This window comes from Lithohypha guttulata, assembly GCF_036872675.1.
Source record: "Lithohypha guttulata strain CCFEE 5908 chromosome Unknown scaffold_4, whole genome shotgun sequence".
NCBI lineage: Eukaryota > Fungi > Ascomycota > Eurotiomycetes > Chaetothyriales > Trichomeriaceae > Lithohypha > Lithohypha guttulata.
Window position 1 is genome coordinate 1,217,798 of NW_027042753.1, and position 16,615 is coordinate 1,234,412.

A 16,615-nucleotide genomic window follows, 5' to 3' on the forward strand; every position below is an offset into this window, starting at 1 on the left:
GATAATTGCTACGATGCCTCCTAAGACAGAGAAGAGCAGTCTTAAACGTGGTAGGCACAGCACTGGCGATGACCACGAAGACAAGAAACCTCGAAGATCTCAGAGATTGTCTCAGCCGCAACAGACCAAGCACGACAAGCAAGACAAACACTTGAAGACTCCAGTTGTGAACCAGCGAGCGTATCCTTCTCCCATAACACATGCCGATTCGATAGCTACAGCTACCACTGTTGACAACAAGGAGGGTACCGTCACACCACCCGATACCAAATCCAACCAATATCGACAAGTGACGCCTACCTCCTCATCTCCTATCCTCACAGGTTTATCCTCGCCACCACAAGAAACACAAGTTCTCTCACAGTTCGTGTACCCACCGAGGGACCTGGGAGACGAGCTTGAAGATGACGACGAGGGGACATGGGGTTTTCTGATACCTGTGAATCCAAATATAGGACACAAACTTACTATGAAAAGAAGAGCCTTCTGTCCCGCTCCAATGAAGCCACTGGAGATTGGAAGGCCGACTACAAAGAATCGCAAGGTTTCGGAGCCCGATGAACTGCTGAAAGATGAAGAAGCATATGAGAAACAAAAAGAGACTCAAGGCTTCCCAGCTGGTGGTTACTTGCTCGGTCGACACCCCGAGTGTGACATGCGGCTTGACCTGGGTACTATCTCTAATAGGCACTGCCTCCTATTCAACGAGAACAAGCCTGCTGGTTCCATAGCTGTGATTGAAGATCTTTCCAGCAACGGTACCTTCGTGAACGATGCCTTGCTAGGTCGAAACAAGAGAAGAGAGCTCGAGGATGGAGACGAGATCTCTTTAGTTGACAGTGCTCGCTTCATTTTCCGGTACCCTAAAAGTCGCATGTCCAGCGCCTTCCACTCGCAGTATAGGATACTGCAACAACTTGGAAAGGGGCATTTCGCCACAGTTTATCTATGTGTCGAACGCTGTACTGGTCACAAGTATGCCGTCAAGAAATTCGAACGTCGCATGGGTGATTCACAACGATCGCAGACCGAAGGTTTGCAGCAGGAGATAGCAGTCTTAATGTCAGTATCGCACCCAAACGTACTGTGTTTGAAAGAAAATTTCGAAGAGGTTGACGGCGTCTACCTGATTCTCGAATTGGCAGCAGAAGGCGAGCTGTTCAACTGGATTGTTGCCAAGCAGAAATTGTCCGAAGCAGAAACCCGAAAGGTCTTTATTCAACTTTTCCAGGGTGTGAAGTATCTTCACGAACGTAACGTCGTTCATCGAGACATCAAACCAGAGAACATCCTGCTCACTGATAAAAACTTATCGGTCAAACTGGCTGACTTTGGCTTGGCAAAAATAATTGGCGAAGAATCCTTCACAACCACTCTTTGCGGTACCCCTAGCTATGTTGCCCCAGAGATTCTAGAGAACACAAAACATCGAAAGTATACTCGTGCTGTTGATGTATGGTCGCTCGGTGTCGTCCTCTACATTTGCTTGTGCGGCTTTCCACCATTCAGCGACGAACTTTATTCCAAAGAACGACCTTACACACTGGCACAACAGATTAAAATGGGTCACTTTGATTATCCTTCACCCTACTGGGACCCAGTCGGCGATCCAGCGCTAGATCTTATTGATCGCATGTTGACAGTAGACGTCACGAAGCGCATCACCATCGATGAATGTCTAGAACATCCCTGGACTCGTAACCTATCGACAGAGGAATTGGAACCAAACCAGAATAGAACCAATTACATCAATCCCGAAGATAGTACCAACGGTCTGACTGGTGCCATTGGTGGCTTAAAAATGGATTTCAGCAAGCGCAAGGTCAAGCGTGAGCGTACTCTCCTGTCCGACATCAACGATATTAGAGTCTCGAAGGTTGTCGAAGTTCCAAAGTCGAATCTACCAGGTCAGCCAGGACGTGACGCTAGTCCTGCTAGCATCACTGTCTGGGAGAAGAACCCACAAGGGAAGAAGCGCCCGACAGTAGCGCAGAGCATAGACAAGAGTGGTGCTCCTTTGCAGACAGATGATGCTGCGAAGCAGGCAGGAAAGAAGAAGGAAGAAAAGCCCGCTGAACATAGGCAAGAGGAAGAGTTTATGGAGATGGGTGGTAAAGGCGACATGCAGCTGTTCGGCAACGACGCCAGTAGTCGTTATCTGGCTGGTGAAGTACCAAATGACAAGTAAGAGGCTTCTGATGCATGTGTACAATCTTGCTTTAGGCCACATTGTCCGAAGGCGGTTTCGATTGGTTGAGTGGTACTAGCGAGCTTGAGTGGGATAGGGAAACTATGTGTGAGCACCTCTTCCACCCAGTGTTTCCCACAATCATACAATTATCTGGCGTCAGGGAGATGGGATTCTGCCAGGTTGGCTTGCATTGGGTATATGAAGGATATTCGTCAAAAGCTGCATCAGCATGGATTCGAGCTAGTATGATCTAATATTCTTGTCGAACCTGTAATAAATACATACATTGATCACGGGTTAGCTTTCTATACTACCATAGCTCTTGTCGGATTACAATCGCAGATGTGTTCGTGACTTCGTGTTGGTATTATGCAGGCTCTGCTGGCTGACCAATGACAATGCACAGCGCCGCTCATGGAATAAAATTACAAGAATTTGAAGTACAAGAAGTGTATCCCACTCCAACTTCCGTGTCCGAAGCAGTTTGATGTGCCGATTGCGAACCACTGATCGCAGGACCGAACTTGGGTCAAAACGAGGCTATTAGTGAAGCGCGACTACGGAGGCAAGAGTGGTGCGATTTGATCGTGAGCATGGTGGACAATGGTTGCAAGATCGCAGGTGAAGCCAAGGCCGTACATTCTTATCTTGGCTGAATCAAGTTGCCGTTACCTAGACTTCATCCACACGAAGTGGCAGTAACCTCTACTCCTCCTCTGCAGACGCAGGGCAAGCGCAGTCTGTATAGCGGAAATAAAGTAGGCGCCAGATAGACCACTTGTCTCATCCATCGCGCAATCCAGCCTGATATCTGATTGCCCATCTCGTAACGGGCATAATGAAACGATGCTGAATTTGACATGAATTACACCTCTCGTGAAGCCTTGTGACAGGTTACACAAGCGCGATTTTGTGGATGCCAGAACGTGATCACTTTCACTGATGGCACAAGAAGCGCATGGCAGCGATGGATCTCAAATCCATTCTGCATGACTCGCAGAGTCAACGAGGTCCGCCACATGTCCCAACGGCCTCACATACTTCTCATTCCTCCTATGATGGGCGCATAGACCAGACTTCCTCTTCCGATGTCACTTCGGCCAAACCGACTCCATATGGCCCTCCATTGCTCACAGGAGAAACAAGGGCGCACGGAGGGGGTGGTTATTTTGCTATGCAGTCACCCCATCCCAACACCTCAGCTTCCGCCTCGACTCCAAGTGTAGGACCACCCTCTGCCTATGCGCAGAGTCCTGGAGGCTATGGTGGAGTTTACACGCCTCGTGACAGCATACCTCCATCGAACATAGCACACAATGCCGCCTTTGTTTCACCTTCACCAGTCCTCCACCACTCTTCCACGCCTGGTTCTGTCCATCACGCCTATCCTCCACCTAGCCCGTACGCTCAGAACAATATACATCCCGCCTATCAACACTTCTCCTCTCCACCAGCACCATTGCCAAACGGTCTACCACATCAATCATATCCACGTCAGATCTCGCCCACGAACCACTTCCAAAGTCAACCTGCTACGCCGCTGGGTCCACCCATAATCTACCCGAAAGCGTCACCTCAAGCACAAAGACCGCCCTCGCAGGGGGGGTTGGCAGAACAACATCTCCGGAAAGGTTCCGTCAGTTCAATTAGTTCTGTGCTCAGCAAAGATTACAACCATTATCCTCAATCAGTAGCAGACTCTGTACACAGAAGAGACAGTATACACAACAATCAGAGAACAGGGCACTCGTTTGATTTCCATCGCGAGAAGAGCGCGAGTGTGTCGCCTAAAACGATACCCAAACCTCCTCCCCAACGACAGCACAGCACCAGTAGTCGTACTATGTCACAAGGGCGTTCTTCACTTCCACCTCAATCCGATCAGCCACCCAACCTAAGTCACCACAGTTCAATAGATCGTCAAGTGGAGCCTCCGCCCATGGAAACTGTTACGCCCACGCCGATCTTATCCAACGTGCAGTCGTCAAGTCACGATCATCACGTTAGTTCTAGCCCTTCTGCCACCAATGGCGATCGATCAACAATGAACTCGGACATGCACATTAAAGAGGAGGAAGCTGCAGCACAAACACCCCAGCCATCGTTGAAGAGGAGCGCAAGCCATTTTTCTGACACTTCCGCAGTCAAACCTCCTCCTGCGAAACGTCCTCGTCACGATATACCTCCTTGGGCACACTCTGCCCGTCAAGGTCGGAGACTGAAGTTTGTCGATGCTCCTGTCACGGACCGCACTCAGAGGCAGGGCACACCCCCGAGGCACGCGCCACCACCACAGAATGAGGTAAAACATACCAACGGCACTCAAAATCATGCCGCACCACCTCGTCCACCCGTGATCATCAACAACACACAGAAGTGGAGGTGGGAGGGTACAATCTCAAACATCGTGCCAAACCAAAGCATTACACGCCATATATGTGATTGGATTGTTTTAACGATTGGAGATAAAGCGGTCCCTGTTGGAGCATCATGGGAGATAGAAGCAAAAATCGGCAATATTGTTGACATGAACAACAGACAGCGCTTTCGTCTCTTCGGCGCTGATTCTGAAGTGCTGCTCAATAGTGATGAATTGAAAGGTCAAATTAGATTTGAAAGCAACATGACCATGGTAAGTAAACTTCATTCGTCTTTCTGTTTCCCATATCTGATGGACGCCTCTTACTAACAAATTGAAGGAACAACACAAAGCTATTTACGAATTTCTGCATTCCTGTGGCCACGAAAATCACCAAGCGAAAGTTCGCGGTGAAGTCAAAGAGGACAAACAGATACACCACACTCAGCTAAGAGAACTCGACGAGTTCTACGAGCTCACCGACGAAGGCAAAGCAGTCCTTGACCCACAACTTCGGTACTGGGTCGACCGATCAATCAACGCACGCCGCAAAGAAGTACGCGTCCGCCAAACCGTAGACCTCGAAAAACCAAGCAACCCCCCAAGACACATCATCAAATCCCGCATCGCCGACAAAGAAATCTCCTGCCCCGACTACGGATTCGACTATCGAATCTCTATATCTCTCGAAACACCCTGGGAAGGTGACAGAGACCACCTACGAGAAGTGAAAGAATTGTCCGGTCGCAGCAAGACCCGGCATAGCTACCGCCACCGCGAGTTCCAGGTCGATCTGACACAGGTCTCTCACTACGACGACCCAAAGAAAGAGTATGAAGTCGAAATAGAAATTGCGGCTCCGTATCTGGCTGCGCAGATGCAGAAAATCTTCTTGAGGGAACCGAATAATTATGAGCCGATGATTCAGGATTTTGTCAGTAATATACAGCTGCTGTGTAAGAATGGCACGCCGAGGAGGTGAGCAGCTTAATGACATGGGACGAGTATGAACTTCTTCCCTAAAGTCCTATCTTGACATCGCCTGCGAAACGACTTGATTAGTCGTATTACTTACTGTATCTCAATCATCTATAGGGCTGGCTAGGTTATATACAGCGGGGGAGTTTTGCATACGTAGCCAGCGAAAACTCGGATCATTTTTGTATTCTTATTTATGTGAACTATAATACTACTACTATTTCCGAGCACGTGAGAAGATGTTGGAGTGAGGAAAAGATTCTTTTTGGAAATACCACTGTTCACGTTGTAAGTTAGTTCACATACTAGTCGACTAGTACGCGTCGTTGTTGTTGTGTTTATTGTTGCGCAGTTGGCCACGTTGAACGTCATCGAGACTTCCTATCTCCCGTTCGTTCTTTTGATGTGCCACCATAGGTGCTTCGAGGTAGCCACGTTGTGTGAGGTGGTCCAACAGACCCGCATCGTCACCTAGGCCCATTGCCTCGCCATAAGGATGAATTCTGCCTTCGCAGAACTCCATGCAAGCCCACTGCTGGCTATGTTTTGAGTGAGCAGAGAGGAATGGTCGTGAGGGCAGGTCCGAAAGATGACAGGATGGAGAGAGCACCATGGAATATTTGATCGTGTAGTCTGTGTTCTTCAGGACATTAGTGGCTTTGTAACTTTAGGCCGACCAATATGGCTGCATTGCTGTCGTAAAGTATCACACCATTTCCCCCAATCGTGTTGGCGGTTCGCATGCTTATCGTCTTGGAACGAAGTCCTGGTCCCCAGAAGGTACCTTTGTTCGATCCAGAACTTGATGGCTGACAAGAGTGATTGGGTCAATTTGGATGGCCCAGAGCTGTAAACATGAGAAAGGTAGGGGGAGGGATGTTAGGATTCAGCGACAATTGATCGTACACAGCTAGTGAAGGGTCGACTCAGTCTTGGGTCGAACTCAGAAGCATCTGACTAAGACCTCACATATTGTAATCTCTAATCGCTTTCACCTACCGCGCCTGGATAAGGTTATGCTCTGAAGACCTTATTATCTCACGTCGAACGCTGGCGTGCGATCGGATCTGGGGTCACTTAGGATTGAGGCTTGGATGAAGACATTGGCGACCACGACTGAGCCTACTCCATTGCAAGTTACAGGACTCGGCGTTATATATATAGAGTCGGTGTACAAGATGTTGAAGTGTTGTTACAGGACATGAACGTCAACCGGAAAGTACAGAAACTCATTGTTGCTGCCTAAGGCACAATAACAATAGCAGACTAAATCCAATAGGCTCGGTGTGTTTTAGGCAAAAACTAATGCCTCAGGCTACACTATCGGTATACCCCTTTACCAATTCCCTATCTACCGTAAAGGTTTCAGAGATCTGCCTCCATCTTATCCAACAGTGCTCGTGTAAACTCATGTGTCGTAGCCTGACCTCCCATATCCCGAGTACGAACCTTGCCATCCGCAATGACTGCGTACACAGCCTTTGAGATTCTGTTTGCATGGTCATCGAGCCCAAGATGTCTCAGAAGCATGGTTGCAGACAGCAGTAGTGCTGTTGGATTGGCCTGGTCTTTTCCCTTGATATCTAAGCCGACATGCCTAGCCCCTGGTTCAAAGATTGCTACATCTCGACCCATGTTGCAACCTGGAACTACACCTGGTCCTCCGACAAGGGCGGCGGCGATATTAGTAAGGATACCACCGTAGAGATTAGGCATAACCATGACATCGAATTGCTGTGGCCGAGAAACAGCCTGCATGGAAGCATTGTCAACGATCATGTCGTTATACTCGAGGGTCGGGTAATCTTCGGCGATCTTTTTCACTGAATTTCTGAATAGACCATCTGCCAGTTTCATGATATTTGCTTTGTGGATGGCAGTAACCTTCTTCCTGTTATTAGCAATAGCAAAAGCGCAGGCGAACTTGGCGATTCGCTCGGCCTTGGTTCTGGTAATGATTTTGAGAGATTCGACGACACCCGGCACGGATTGGTGCTCCAGCCCGGAGTATTCACCCTCCGTGTTCTCTCGGATAATACACATATCGACTCCATCGTGCCGTGTCTTCAGACCAGGGATATTCTTGATCAGCACTACCGAAGCATATGCATCGAGTTCTTGACGCATGGCGACATTGAAGGACTGATGACCAGATCGTTCTATAGGAGTGTGTAGGATACCTTTGAGGCCGAGTTTGTTGCGCTTGAGCGAGGCTATCGATTGTTGAAAAAGGTCTTCCGTAGGTTTCTCGCCTGACTCGACACCAGTCACATCGATCTGTTCCCACTCGATGGGCACGTTATCTGCTTTGAAAATCGTCTTTACCGCTTCGGAGACTTCAGCACCGATACCATCGCCTATCAAACTTAAGTCAAGAGAGCTCGTAGCTTGTCGCATTGACCCTCTTACCTGGAATTAGTGTAACTGTGTATTTTCCGCCATATTTCGTGGGCTTAAAGATATCGGATGCAACTGTGGCATAGGCTGCTACATATTAGTTGTCGTCTGCTGCACCACGCGAGTAGCATACATCGAGGTAGGGAAGAAGTAGTCGCTTGTGTCGAGATTTTGGAAGCAGTACGCAGCAGAGACTGGTTGAAATTAGTACTCTTCCTCCTTCATTGATAAGAACGGCAATAGCTGTACCTGCGCGCTGCGTGCTGGTCGTGCGAGAGACATCGTGAGTCGTAGGGGTTTGGGTAAGATATTCTGTGTCTTTGCGACGTGATAGAGCTATGCAAAGTGGCATGCGCCGAAGCTCTGAGTTCAAGATCTACTATCTCCACAATTATATCTTTACGGCGAACTATAACGACACAATATGCATGCTCAGCCCGTTTCAACCGGATCCTACCGAGCTGCCAGTGTGCGAACCCATCCGTTCGTTTGTCACTAGAATTTCTCTGCAGCTGGTCGCATATCGAGCTCGTGAATCCAGAGATCGCACTCCTGCTCCATTGCATGCAGATAGAGCTTGCCGACGCTTTCGGCACGCATTTTCTTACCCTGCAGAACAGCCTCCGCATCTTCTCCACCTCCCTCTGTCTCGATCTTTCCACTCTCGTCGGCATGATACTTGTGGTAGTTGTCCGTAATACCTGTTGAACAATTATTAACTGTTTTTGCACCTCGTACGTTTCTGCAGTACCTCCATTGGCAATAGCATGCACAACATGAATGCCTTGCGCTGAGTACTCTCTAGCCAATCCTTGAGCCAACATACGAACGGCTGCTCGGCCACCTCCATATGCTGCAAACTGAGCCGTGGAGCAGCGAACGCTGCCAAGTGTTCCAGTGAAGATGATGGTTCCTTTCTTCTGCATTGGTACAGCACCACTTGGCAAAGCAGCATGCTCGGGATATTGGTCGAGCATCCACTTCAGAGACAGTTGAGAGAACAAGACGGCTCCTGTGGCATAAGTCTCCATCGACTGTGTATACTGTTGGGCTGTTTCTTCCAGGATCGATACTTTGTGGGAATGCTTGATATTGTAAATGGAAAGTTTGAGCTTGAGGTCGTCTCCGATCGACTTGGACCATGATTTTATGTCCTCAAAAGCCTTACTTAACTGTTTCTCCGAGGTGTCCGTTTGGAAAGCTTTCAGGATACCACCTCCGGAAGTTTTGGCAAGTTTGTCGGCTAACTGGGCATCACCCGTACGCGACAGAAGGGCGACAGCAAGGTTACCATGGCTTGGCGAAGCAAGTATTCTCGCAATACCTGCACCAGTAGTCGGGCCTGCTCCAATGAGAATGGCTAGTCCTGAAGGAGGCATTTTTGCTGTTTTCCAACAATATCGGCAAGGCTCAGGTACAAAGTGGGCTTCGTTCTCAACAGTGTGTACTGCTCTACACTCTAAATTGATCGCAAAGTCCTGCTCACGCTACTATATACTGATGTGATCTCTCCAACTTGGAGTAGTGGTTGCATGTTGCTCGCAGGCACGACGTCATTAGGACCAGTCTGAGTTCATGCAACCTTTGGTCTTCCGAAGTACTCTTTTTATTAACCTTTCAATCATAGTTCTGAATTCCAAGATTTACACGATCAGCACTAACTTTCATACAACAAATATGACAGCGAGTATTCGACCTTGACTCCACGTAGCAAAAGCTCAGATTTGAGGTAGTCGGCACGTATTAATGCTTGTCATAGCTTATTCTCTTTCTTCTTTGTCCTTGTGGTATTACGACTCGCGTCCACAGCAAGGCTAGAATGTGTACTAAGGGCAACAAGATCACCACCCTCGTCGAGGACGTGAATTAGCAAATCAAATCGACCGTCTTTAATTGACTTGGCTTGTATGCGTACAAACAGCCATTCAACACCTTCCTGAGGAAGCAGCTTTTTCACATCCAAATTGAGCGACAAGGTCGGATACCAATATGTTCTTGAGCCATTCTTCTTAATATAGGCCTTCGCTTCTTCCGGGGTGAGGCCATCACCAAGGCAAGCTTCCTCCACATCCTGGTTGACGTATTGTTCGACAATCTGAGGGAAGATATCAACCACGAATCCGATGGCATCGTTGGTGAGTCTGCCTTCCTTGCCTTGTGGTCGAAACGTAATCCACTGATCAATCAGCGCTTTGGGGAAGTGGGGCGGTCTCTGTTGTGGTCGAATGAGATGCATTCTTATTTGGTTCGCTGCTCGTCGAAACGAGGCGAATGCATCTGGACCTCGTATGATATAGTTCGCATCCTTGCCCTGAGCCAGCGCAAGTAGATCAACAGCTAGTGGCTCCGGATAGAGCTTGTAGCCAGTCTCCAGGGAAAGACCAGTCTCCGACGCCATGTCTGACATCGTTATATATCCTTCCACCTCATCCACAAGCTTGTTCGAATCGTCCATCTGAGCGAGGGTGAGATGGAGATTGGTAATTCGAGAGCCGAGTTTCACATCCTTGACATTGAAGATAGCCTCGCCCTGGGCTGTCCTTCGCAAGAACTCGAGGTGAAGGTTGATAACATGCGGCTGCTTTCGCTTAGCATGAGTCAGCTGCATGTGTCGCGAAGCCACTGTCATGAAGGTCGACGTAGTGTAGCCTCCATTTGGGACTAACAGCTGTCAGCACCAGGGTGAACATAAGCAGGTTGCGCAGACTTGCCAGTTCCTATACACCACTGCTCTTCGAGATTTACGCGGTATTGGTGAGATTGGACCTGCTCTACTGGCAGCACGTCTGCAAAAGTAGTCATGTTGGAAGCGTTATGGCTACAGCAGACAAGCAACAATCATGTCGTCGTAGCGATCAGGTAATTGGAGGTAGACAAAACCTCAGCGCAGCACACTCGTATTACCAGGACACCATGTTTTCGATTTCTTGTCGCACCAAAAGCCTCGGTACTACTGTGTACCTGTATTTCGATGGAACTCTGCAGTTCTTACCCATTTCTCTGATCCAATCATGACTCGATGGATGGATCATCAGAATCTGGATATGTTTCCTATTTAACTCGTATAGTCCATCCTTGAGCCTTCATTTGCTCTCAAGCAAGAGCACTGTTGGGAGTCTTTGTCTCTCCATTCCCTCAGCAAGACCCAATGTGAGACTGACGGAAGAATCCGGCGTTAGGATACTTGAATTGCTTCCCTCGTGCTTGAGCTGGCTAGTGCTTTGCTGTGGCGCCTGGCAAGCCTCGATTATGTGGCTTAGCCATGTGTTCAAGCTTGGAACAGCCCCGAAGCCTGCGCAAGTACGTCACTGACGTTGGTTCGGGTCGTTTGCCAATCACGTTTCGTGTAAAAGGGAAGCCAAATGATGGCTAGATGAGCGCACGTTGTTCGAAGAAGATGCACCTCAACGCAGGATGGGCATCACTCGTGGCTGTATCGCATACCAGTAATTTCGCATCTCTTTCCTCATCGTTCACTTCCTCATAATGAACTGTATCGCTAGTTATGGCAAATGCGCGACGACGAAGATTCGGTGCTACGAAGCCTCCAGAGGTGGTGTTCGTTAGCACCTTTGCGATAGTGCTGTTGTTTGCGCTTTACAGTTTTGGGAGGACTTATTCAGAGGGTGTGATAACGACACAGAGCTCACGAGTTTTGAGAGCTCTGGAAGAACCCGATTTAGCGGTAGGACATCGCACTTCAACTCTACAACTATTGGGCATCGATACTAACACCTCACCGTAGTGTCGCCTTGTCCACAGAGTCCAAGATGTGGCCGATCAATGCGCCTTCATTCGAAAGAACTGCCCCGACGAAGAAGCCGGACTGATCTCGTATCTACAGCTATACTATTGCAGCCTATCGAAAGCGAAACCAGTTGCATTTGCGATCTTAGTGATATGGATCAGTCTTCTCTTCAGCACAATCGGTTTGGCCGCGTCCGACTTCCTATGCGTGAACCTGAGCACGATCGCGGCGGTATTGGGTATGAGCGAGAGTCTGACAGGAGTGACATTCCTCGCTTTTGGGAATGGTAGCCCTGATGTGTTCTCCACGTTCGCAGCAATGAAAAGCCACAGTGGAAGTCTGGCTGTGGGTGAATTGATGGGCGCTGCCGGCTTCATTACAGCTGTGGTTACAGGGAGCATGGCCATTATCAGACCCTTCAGAGTTGGGCGAAAGAGCTTCGTACGTGACGTGGGCTTTTTCGCTGTTGCGGCTAGTTTCAGCTTGATCTTCCTCAGAGACGGAAGTCTACGTCTCTGGGAATGCATCTGTATGGTGGGATTCTACGTCTTCTATGTCGTGTTCGTGGTGGGTTGGCATTGGTGGCAGAAGAGACAATCAAGAATACGTTTAGCAGAGCTAGAAGCTAGACTACAACACAACGTTCCAGGCCATGAAGAGTTGGAAGTCCCAGACATCGAGATTGACGAAGAATCGAGACCAGCCGGAGAAAGGAGCCCACTGTTGAGGAATGCTTCTGCAGGCAGCATACCCACACTCATGACACCAGGCACTCCGGCTTGGAAATATCACGACAACGACGACGAGGACGAAACGAGGGACCGGTATCTGGCGGAGTTGCAAAGTAACATGCGAGTTAGTCGTCCCGGGCGAGACCGTCGAAACACCATCACACCTATACGACCCAGCTTGATCGGAGCTATCGAGTTTCGTTCCGTCCTCAATGCGCTGGAGAAGAGATCCACAAGCAGTCAGTCAATTGGCCTTCGACGCTATTCAGATGATGGCTCTAGTGAACCTGTGCATATCTCTAGCTTGTCATATCCACAACTGGCCGTCACTTCTGCAGACGAAGGTCTATCGAGTACCCCTCAAGGACGCAATAGAGCTGTTTCTGCAGGGGATGCAGAAGGACTCCATATCGACCCCGATCTACTGGATCCTTCCCGAGGTACGCCTGATACAGCGATCTACAGTCCTGGAGGACGAGAGTCAAGCACAAGCAGCCACAAACAAACACAATCCGCGGATCTCAAAACCAACCATCTGTCCCCAACATATACGTCCCAGGTCTTGCTCTCCCCCGCAATAACTATATCAAGTGACACATCAAGTCCGCGGCATAGTTATACGGAGCACAAAGGCATGCTTGCACCTCCGTCAGCTGGTTCAGGGACGTTCCACAGCCTTGATTATTTTGAAGCCGGACAATCTCATCAGGCTTCACCTCTACTGAGTCCAAACATCGACGTCCCGAAATTACACCTGCCTGATCCTGGTCATATTCATCGCAAGTCTCCACTGAGCCATCAGATATCCAATGGAACTAGTCCGAACTCTTCTCGACCACCTAGTATCCGTCTTCCTCCGCCAAGTATGTCTCCTGAGTCAGGTGCAGGCACAATTACCTTGCTGGACGATGGTCATGAAAGACAACAAGAATTGCGAAGATACAACTGGTGGCCGTATCAGTATCTGCCTGCACCCCAAGTGATCCTGGCGACGTTCTTCCCTCAACTATATCAGTGGCGAGATATTGGCATTATTGGCAGAATGATTGCGCTTGGTACTGCGCCTATGGTATTTCTGTTAACAGTGACATTGCCCGTTGTTGAGCCTGCCGAACAAGAAGAAGCACCAGAGGCGGCATACACCACCAACACCACGCCTGCAAGATCGAGATCGCAAACACTGATGAATGGAGATAGCATTCCTCCAACGCTTGGTTCTCCAAACGGCGGGCCTGGGGCTCATCCCCACGGGCCAATGATCTCTAGACACAACACAGATGCCACGAAAGGAGCCGACATGCACGAAGTCGCGGAACAGGGCGTCACAAATCAGCGAGAGTGGAACAGGTGGCTTGTTGTCGTTCAACTATTCACTGCGCCTCTCTTCGTGGTGTTGATCGTCTTCGCAAATCTCGATGAAACGCACAACCTGAAGGAGTTGCTGGTTCTAATTCTCGGCAGCCTTGTTTTCTCACTACTTTGCCTCCTGCTCCTCTTAAGCACGACCTCCGCCACCAGGGAACCGAAATATCGCTACATCTTATGCTTTTTGGGATTCTTCGTTGCAATAGCATGGATATCTACTATCGCAGGCGAGGTTGTAGGTGTGCTCAAAGCTATCGGGGTCATCCTTGATATGTCTGATGCTATACTTGGTTTGACAATCTTCGCCGTCGGCAATTCTTTAGGAGATCTTGTGGCAGACGTCACGATTGCACGACTAGGTTATCCGATGATGGCGCTTTCTGCCTGCTTTGGTGGTCCAATGCTTAACATCCTTCTTGGAATCGGCTTAGGTGGCATGTACATGACCATCCACCATGGGCAGCACAAACATCACAAGCATTCCAACAAGCCAATCCAATACACACCTTACGAGCTGGAGGTCAGTACTACCTTGATGTTCAGTGGCATAAGTCTTCTAGTGGTGCTTTGCGGCCTACTGATCTTCGTGCCGTTGAACGGCTGGCGCATGGACAGGAAGATTGGAATAGGCTTGATTGTTGTCTGGGCACTGTCAACCACAGGAAACGTGGTTTGTGAGGTTCTTGGCGTTGGTCAGGAAGAGCTCTGATACGGGTATGTGTATGGCTATGTAAATCTTGATCTGGTAAATTCTTCAATACACACTTTGTCCTTCTCGCTTTTACTCGTCCTGTCCACAAAGCAGCTTTCTGCTCTTCTGCATACGGTGTTTCTCCATCTTGAATTGTGGCATGACTCGTGTTCTGCTATTGTGGAAATTTGGTGGCTTGCATATCGGAACTACTGTACATTCGCACTGTACGTGACGCCGAGGGGCCGATGCAGCATCGTCAAGCATGTCCAGGCCAGCAAAAGTGTCGGGGGCACGCCCATAAACTTGCTATGACAACCCCGACACTTTTGCTGGCCGGGACGTGGTCAAGCTTTTATCTCGAAGCTCGAGAATGCTCTAGATCACCTTGTGTGATTAACGAACGTGTTCTCGAGAGATCTTGTAAAGGCCTGGACTCACCAATAAGATGCCTGCCGCCCCACAAAACCGACTTTACGCCTGAGCAGAACCCTGCCAGGTGTGTTCCGATGCACGAGATCTACAAGAATCAGCACAGCTACAGCAGAAGGAACGGTATGGGATTTTCAAATGCCAGTGCCAGAGTACAAGCGCTGCAGGCCACAATGAGGTCACTGCGAATACCCTCCGGCGATACATTTCCGAACAAGGCAGCCTGCAGTGGCAGAGGCACTTGCGGAAAAGAGGTTTGTTTGTTACAGACAGTTACCCGTTCAGCTACGTAAATTAGAGGATATATTTGCTTTCACCAACATCTCATAATCACAGACGTCACACAATCATCAGACACCCAGCAAGCACAATAGAATGCTGTATCTACAGGCCGCCGTCAACACACCATGGTCAATAGGTTGCCAGAGCGATTCCAGGCATGGAATGGTGGTGGACGATGTTTAGCGACAGGCCACCCACGAGGAAAACTCGTGCTGCAAGGATCAAATGCAGGGATGTTGTCGATCAAACAACATCTTCAATTCAGCAGCAGACATATTGTTTTTTGTCGGGCTATCATGCCTGCCAGAAGCGCTTTCTCATTACAGGTAATGATGTCGCCGTCCGAGTATGCTTGTGTCGCTGCACAATGAATAATGACGACCTGCACAAGACCTTCTCCCGCTAGACGAGCTTTTCCGTCAGCTTGGGGACCCAGTTTGTGGCTGCAGCCTGGACCATATTAAGAAAGATTAGCAGATCGACGAAGTCTAGAACATCAATTCGCTTCACTAGCGCGAATTTGTGCCGGCCGTTCCAGATGAAACATTCGTCAGCAACTTGATCCTGGCTCTGTTCGCTGCCACAGTATATTGTTATTGACCAGGAAATGGCCTGATTACCGTTGACAATATTGTAGTCATCGTGACAGGCGCTGCAGCTGCTGCGTTGATTGTAGAAGAAGTAGGTGTAGATGGTCAAATCCGACCGAGCATGACTAGATGAATCGCAAATCGTCACATTGATGATGGAAGTGCTTGCCCTGAGTCATGTACCTTGCCCATTGGCTGCTCGCTGCTCTTATGTTCTGGAGATTGCAGGCACGTTTAAAAAAAGCTCTAGCCCGTAGCCACACAATCCACTCCCTCACAAGCCGAACCTCTGATCGTCCGTGCATACACACCGCCAACTTCCTAAACCACTGGTTGCTCTCGCCTGTCAATACAGTACGTACTCGTGCCGGCAATCTACAAGATCTTTACGAGACACATCTGCCTGAGCTTCATTCATTGTTTTCCCTTTCACACAATTTGATACCACTGCCACAGCAAACCCAATCGTCATCTTCAGCTATCGTCGTCCATCAGACCGTTACACCGAGGACTAAATCCAGCTCACTTACCATTTTTGACTTTTGACTTTGAAGGACACTCCAAAAACTGATCCACGATCCTGGCAGACGTGTTGTCTAGAACCTGCATCACGGCGCACGGCCAACAATGTTTTGTGCCGCTGACTGAGAGTTCTGGCAATTGCGTTCGTCTCCTCCAAAGCTCACGTCGCAAACAAGTGTAGCATCACGTCCTCCCTATTGCAGTAAAACATACTGATCTAGTCTCGAATTCTGTAAATTGTCTAGCTGCTGTGCCTTTCGGTTCGATCCTAATCATCGAACTGTTAGTGTTCTCTTTAGCATCATCTACTGACTACAGCTGATTGCCAG

At 49.0% G+C, this 16,615-nt stretch overlaps 6 protein-coding genes across 6 annotated transcripts; 3 read left to right on the forward strand and 3 right to left on the reverse strand.

Moving 5' to 3' along the window:
- Positions 1–13: 13 nt before the first annotated feature.
- DUN1 (serine/threonine protein kinase) lies at positions 14–2,188 on the forward strand (the record flags this gene model as incomplete). The annotated part of the gene is made up of 1 exon (XM_064899928.1): positions 14–2,188. The coding sequence occupies one exon, from the start codon at positions 14–16 to the stop codon at positions 2,186–2,188; it is 2,175 nt and encodes a 724-aa protein (XP_064753240.1).
- Positions 2,189–4,718: 2,530 nt separating this feature from the next.
- LTR64_005591 (uncharacterized protein) lies at positions 4,719–5,532 on the forward strand (the record flags this gene model as incomplete). Its single annotated transcript, XM_064899929.1, has 2 exons — positions 4,719–4,823; positions 4,891–5,532. 2 exons carry the CDS (start codon positions 4,719–4,721, stop codon positions 5,530–5,532), a joined length of 747 nt encoding a protein of 248 aa, XP_064753241.1.
- A 1,361-nt stretch (positions 5,533–6,893) lies between these two features.
- Positions 6,894–8,207, reverse strand: IDH1 (isocitrate dehydrogenase (NAD(+)) idh1; the record flags this gene model as incomplete). Its single annotated transcript, XM_064899930.1, has 4 exons — positions 6,894–7,885; positions 7,938–8,012; positions 8,059–8,119; positions 8,175–8,207. 4 exons carry the CDS (start codon positions 8,205–8,207, stop codon positions 6,894–6,896), a joined length of 1,161 nt encoding a protein of 386 aa, XP_064753242.1.
- A 213-nt stretch (positions 8,208–8,420) lies between these two features.
- Positions 8,421–9,304, reverse strand: LTR64_005593 (uncharacterized protein; the record flags this gene model as incomplete). Its single annotated transcript, XM_064899931.1, has 2 exons — positions 8,421–8,626; positions 8,752–9,304. 2 exons carry the CDS (start codon positions 9,302–9,304, stop codon positions 8,421–8,423), a joined length of 759 nt encoding a protein of 252 aa, XP_064753243.1.
- Positions 9,305–9,678: 374 nt separating this feature from the next.
- On the reverse strand, positions 9,679–10,727 carry LTR64_005594 (uncharacterized protein; the record flags this gene model as incomplete). The annotated part of the gene is made up of 2 exons (XM_064899932.1): positions 9,679–10,547; positions 10,592–10,727. The coding sequence occupies 2 exons, from the start codon at positions 10,725–10,727 to the stop codon at positions 9,679–9,681; spliced, it is 1,005 nt and encodes a 334-aa protein (XP_064753244.1).
- A 703-nt stretch (positions 10,728–11,430) lies between these two features.
- LTR64_005595 (uncharacterized protein) lies at positions 11,431–14,478 on the forward strand (the record flags this gene model as incomplete). The annotated part of the gene is made up of 2 exons (XM_064899933.1): positions 11,431–11,610; positions 11,671–14,478. 2 exons carry the CDS (start codon positions 11,431–11,433, stop codon positions 14,476–14,478), a joined length of 2,988 nt encoding a protein of 995 aa, XP_064753245.1.
- Between the last annotated feature and the right edge of the window lie 2,137 nt (positions 14,479–16,615).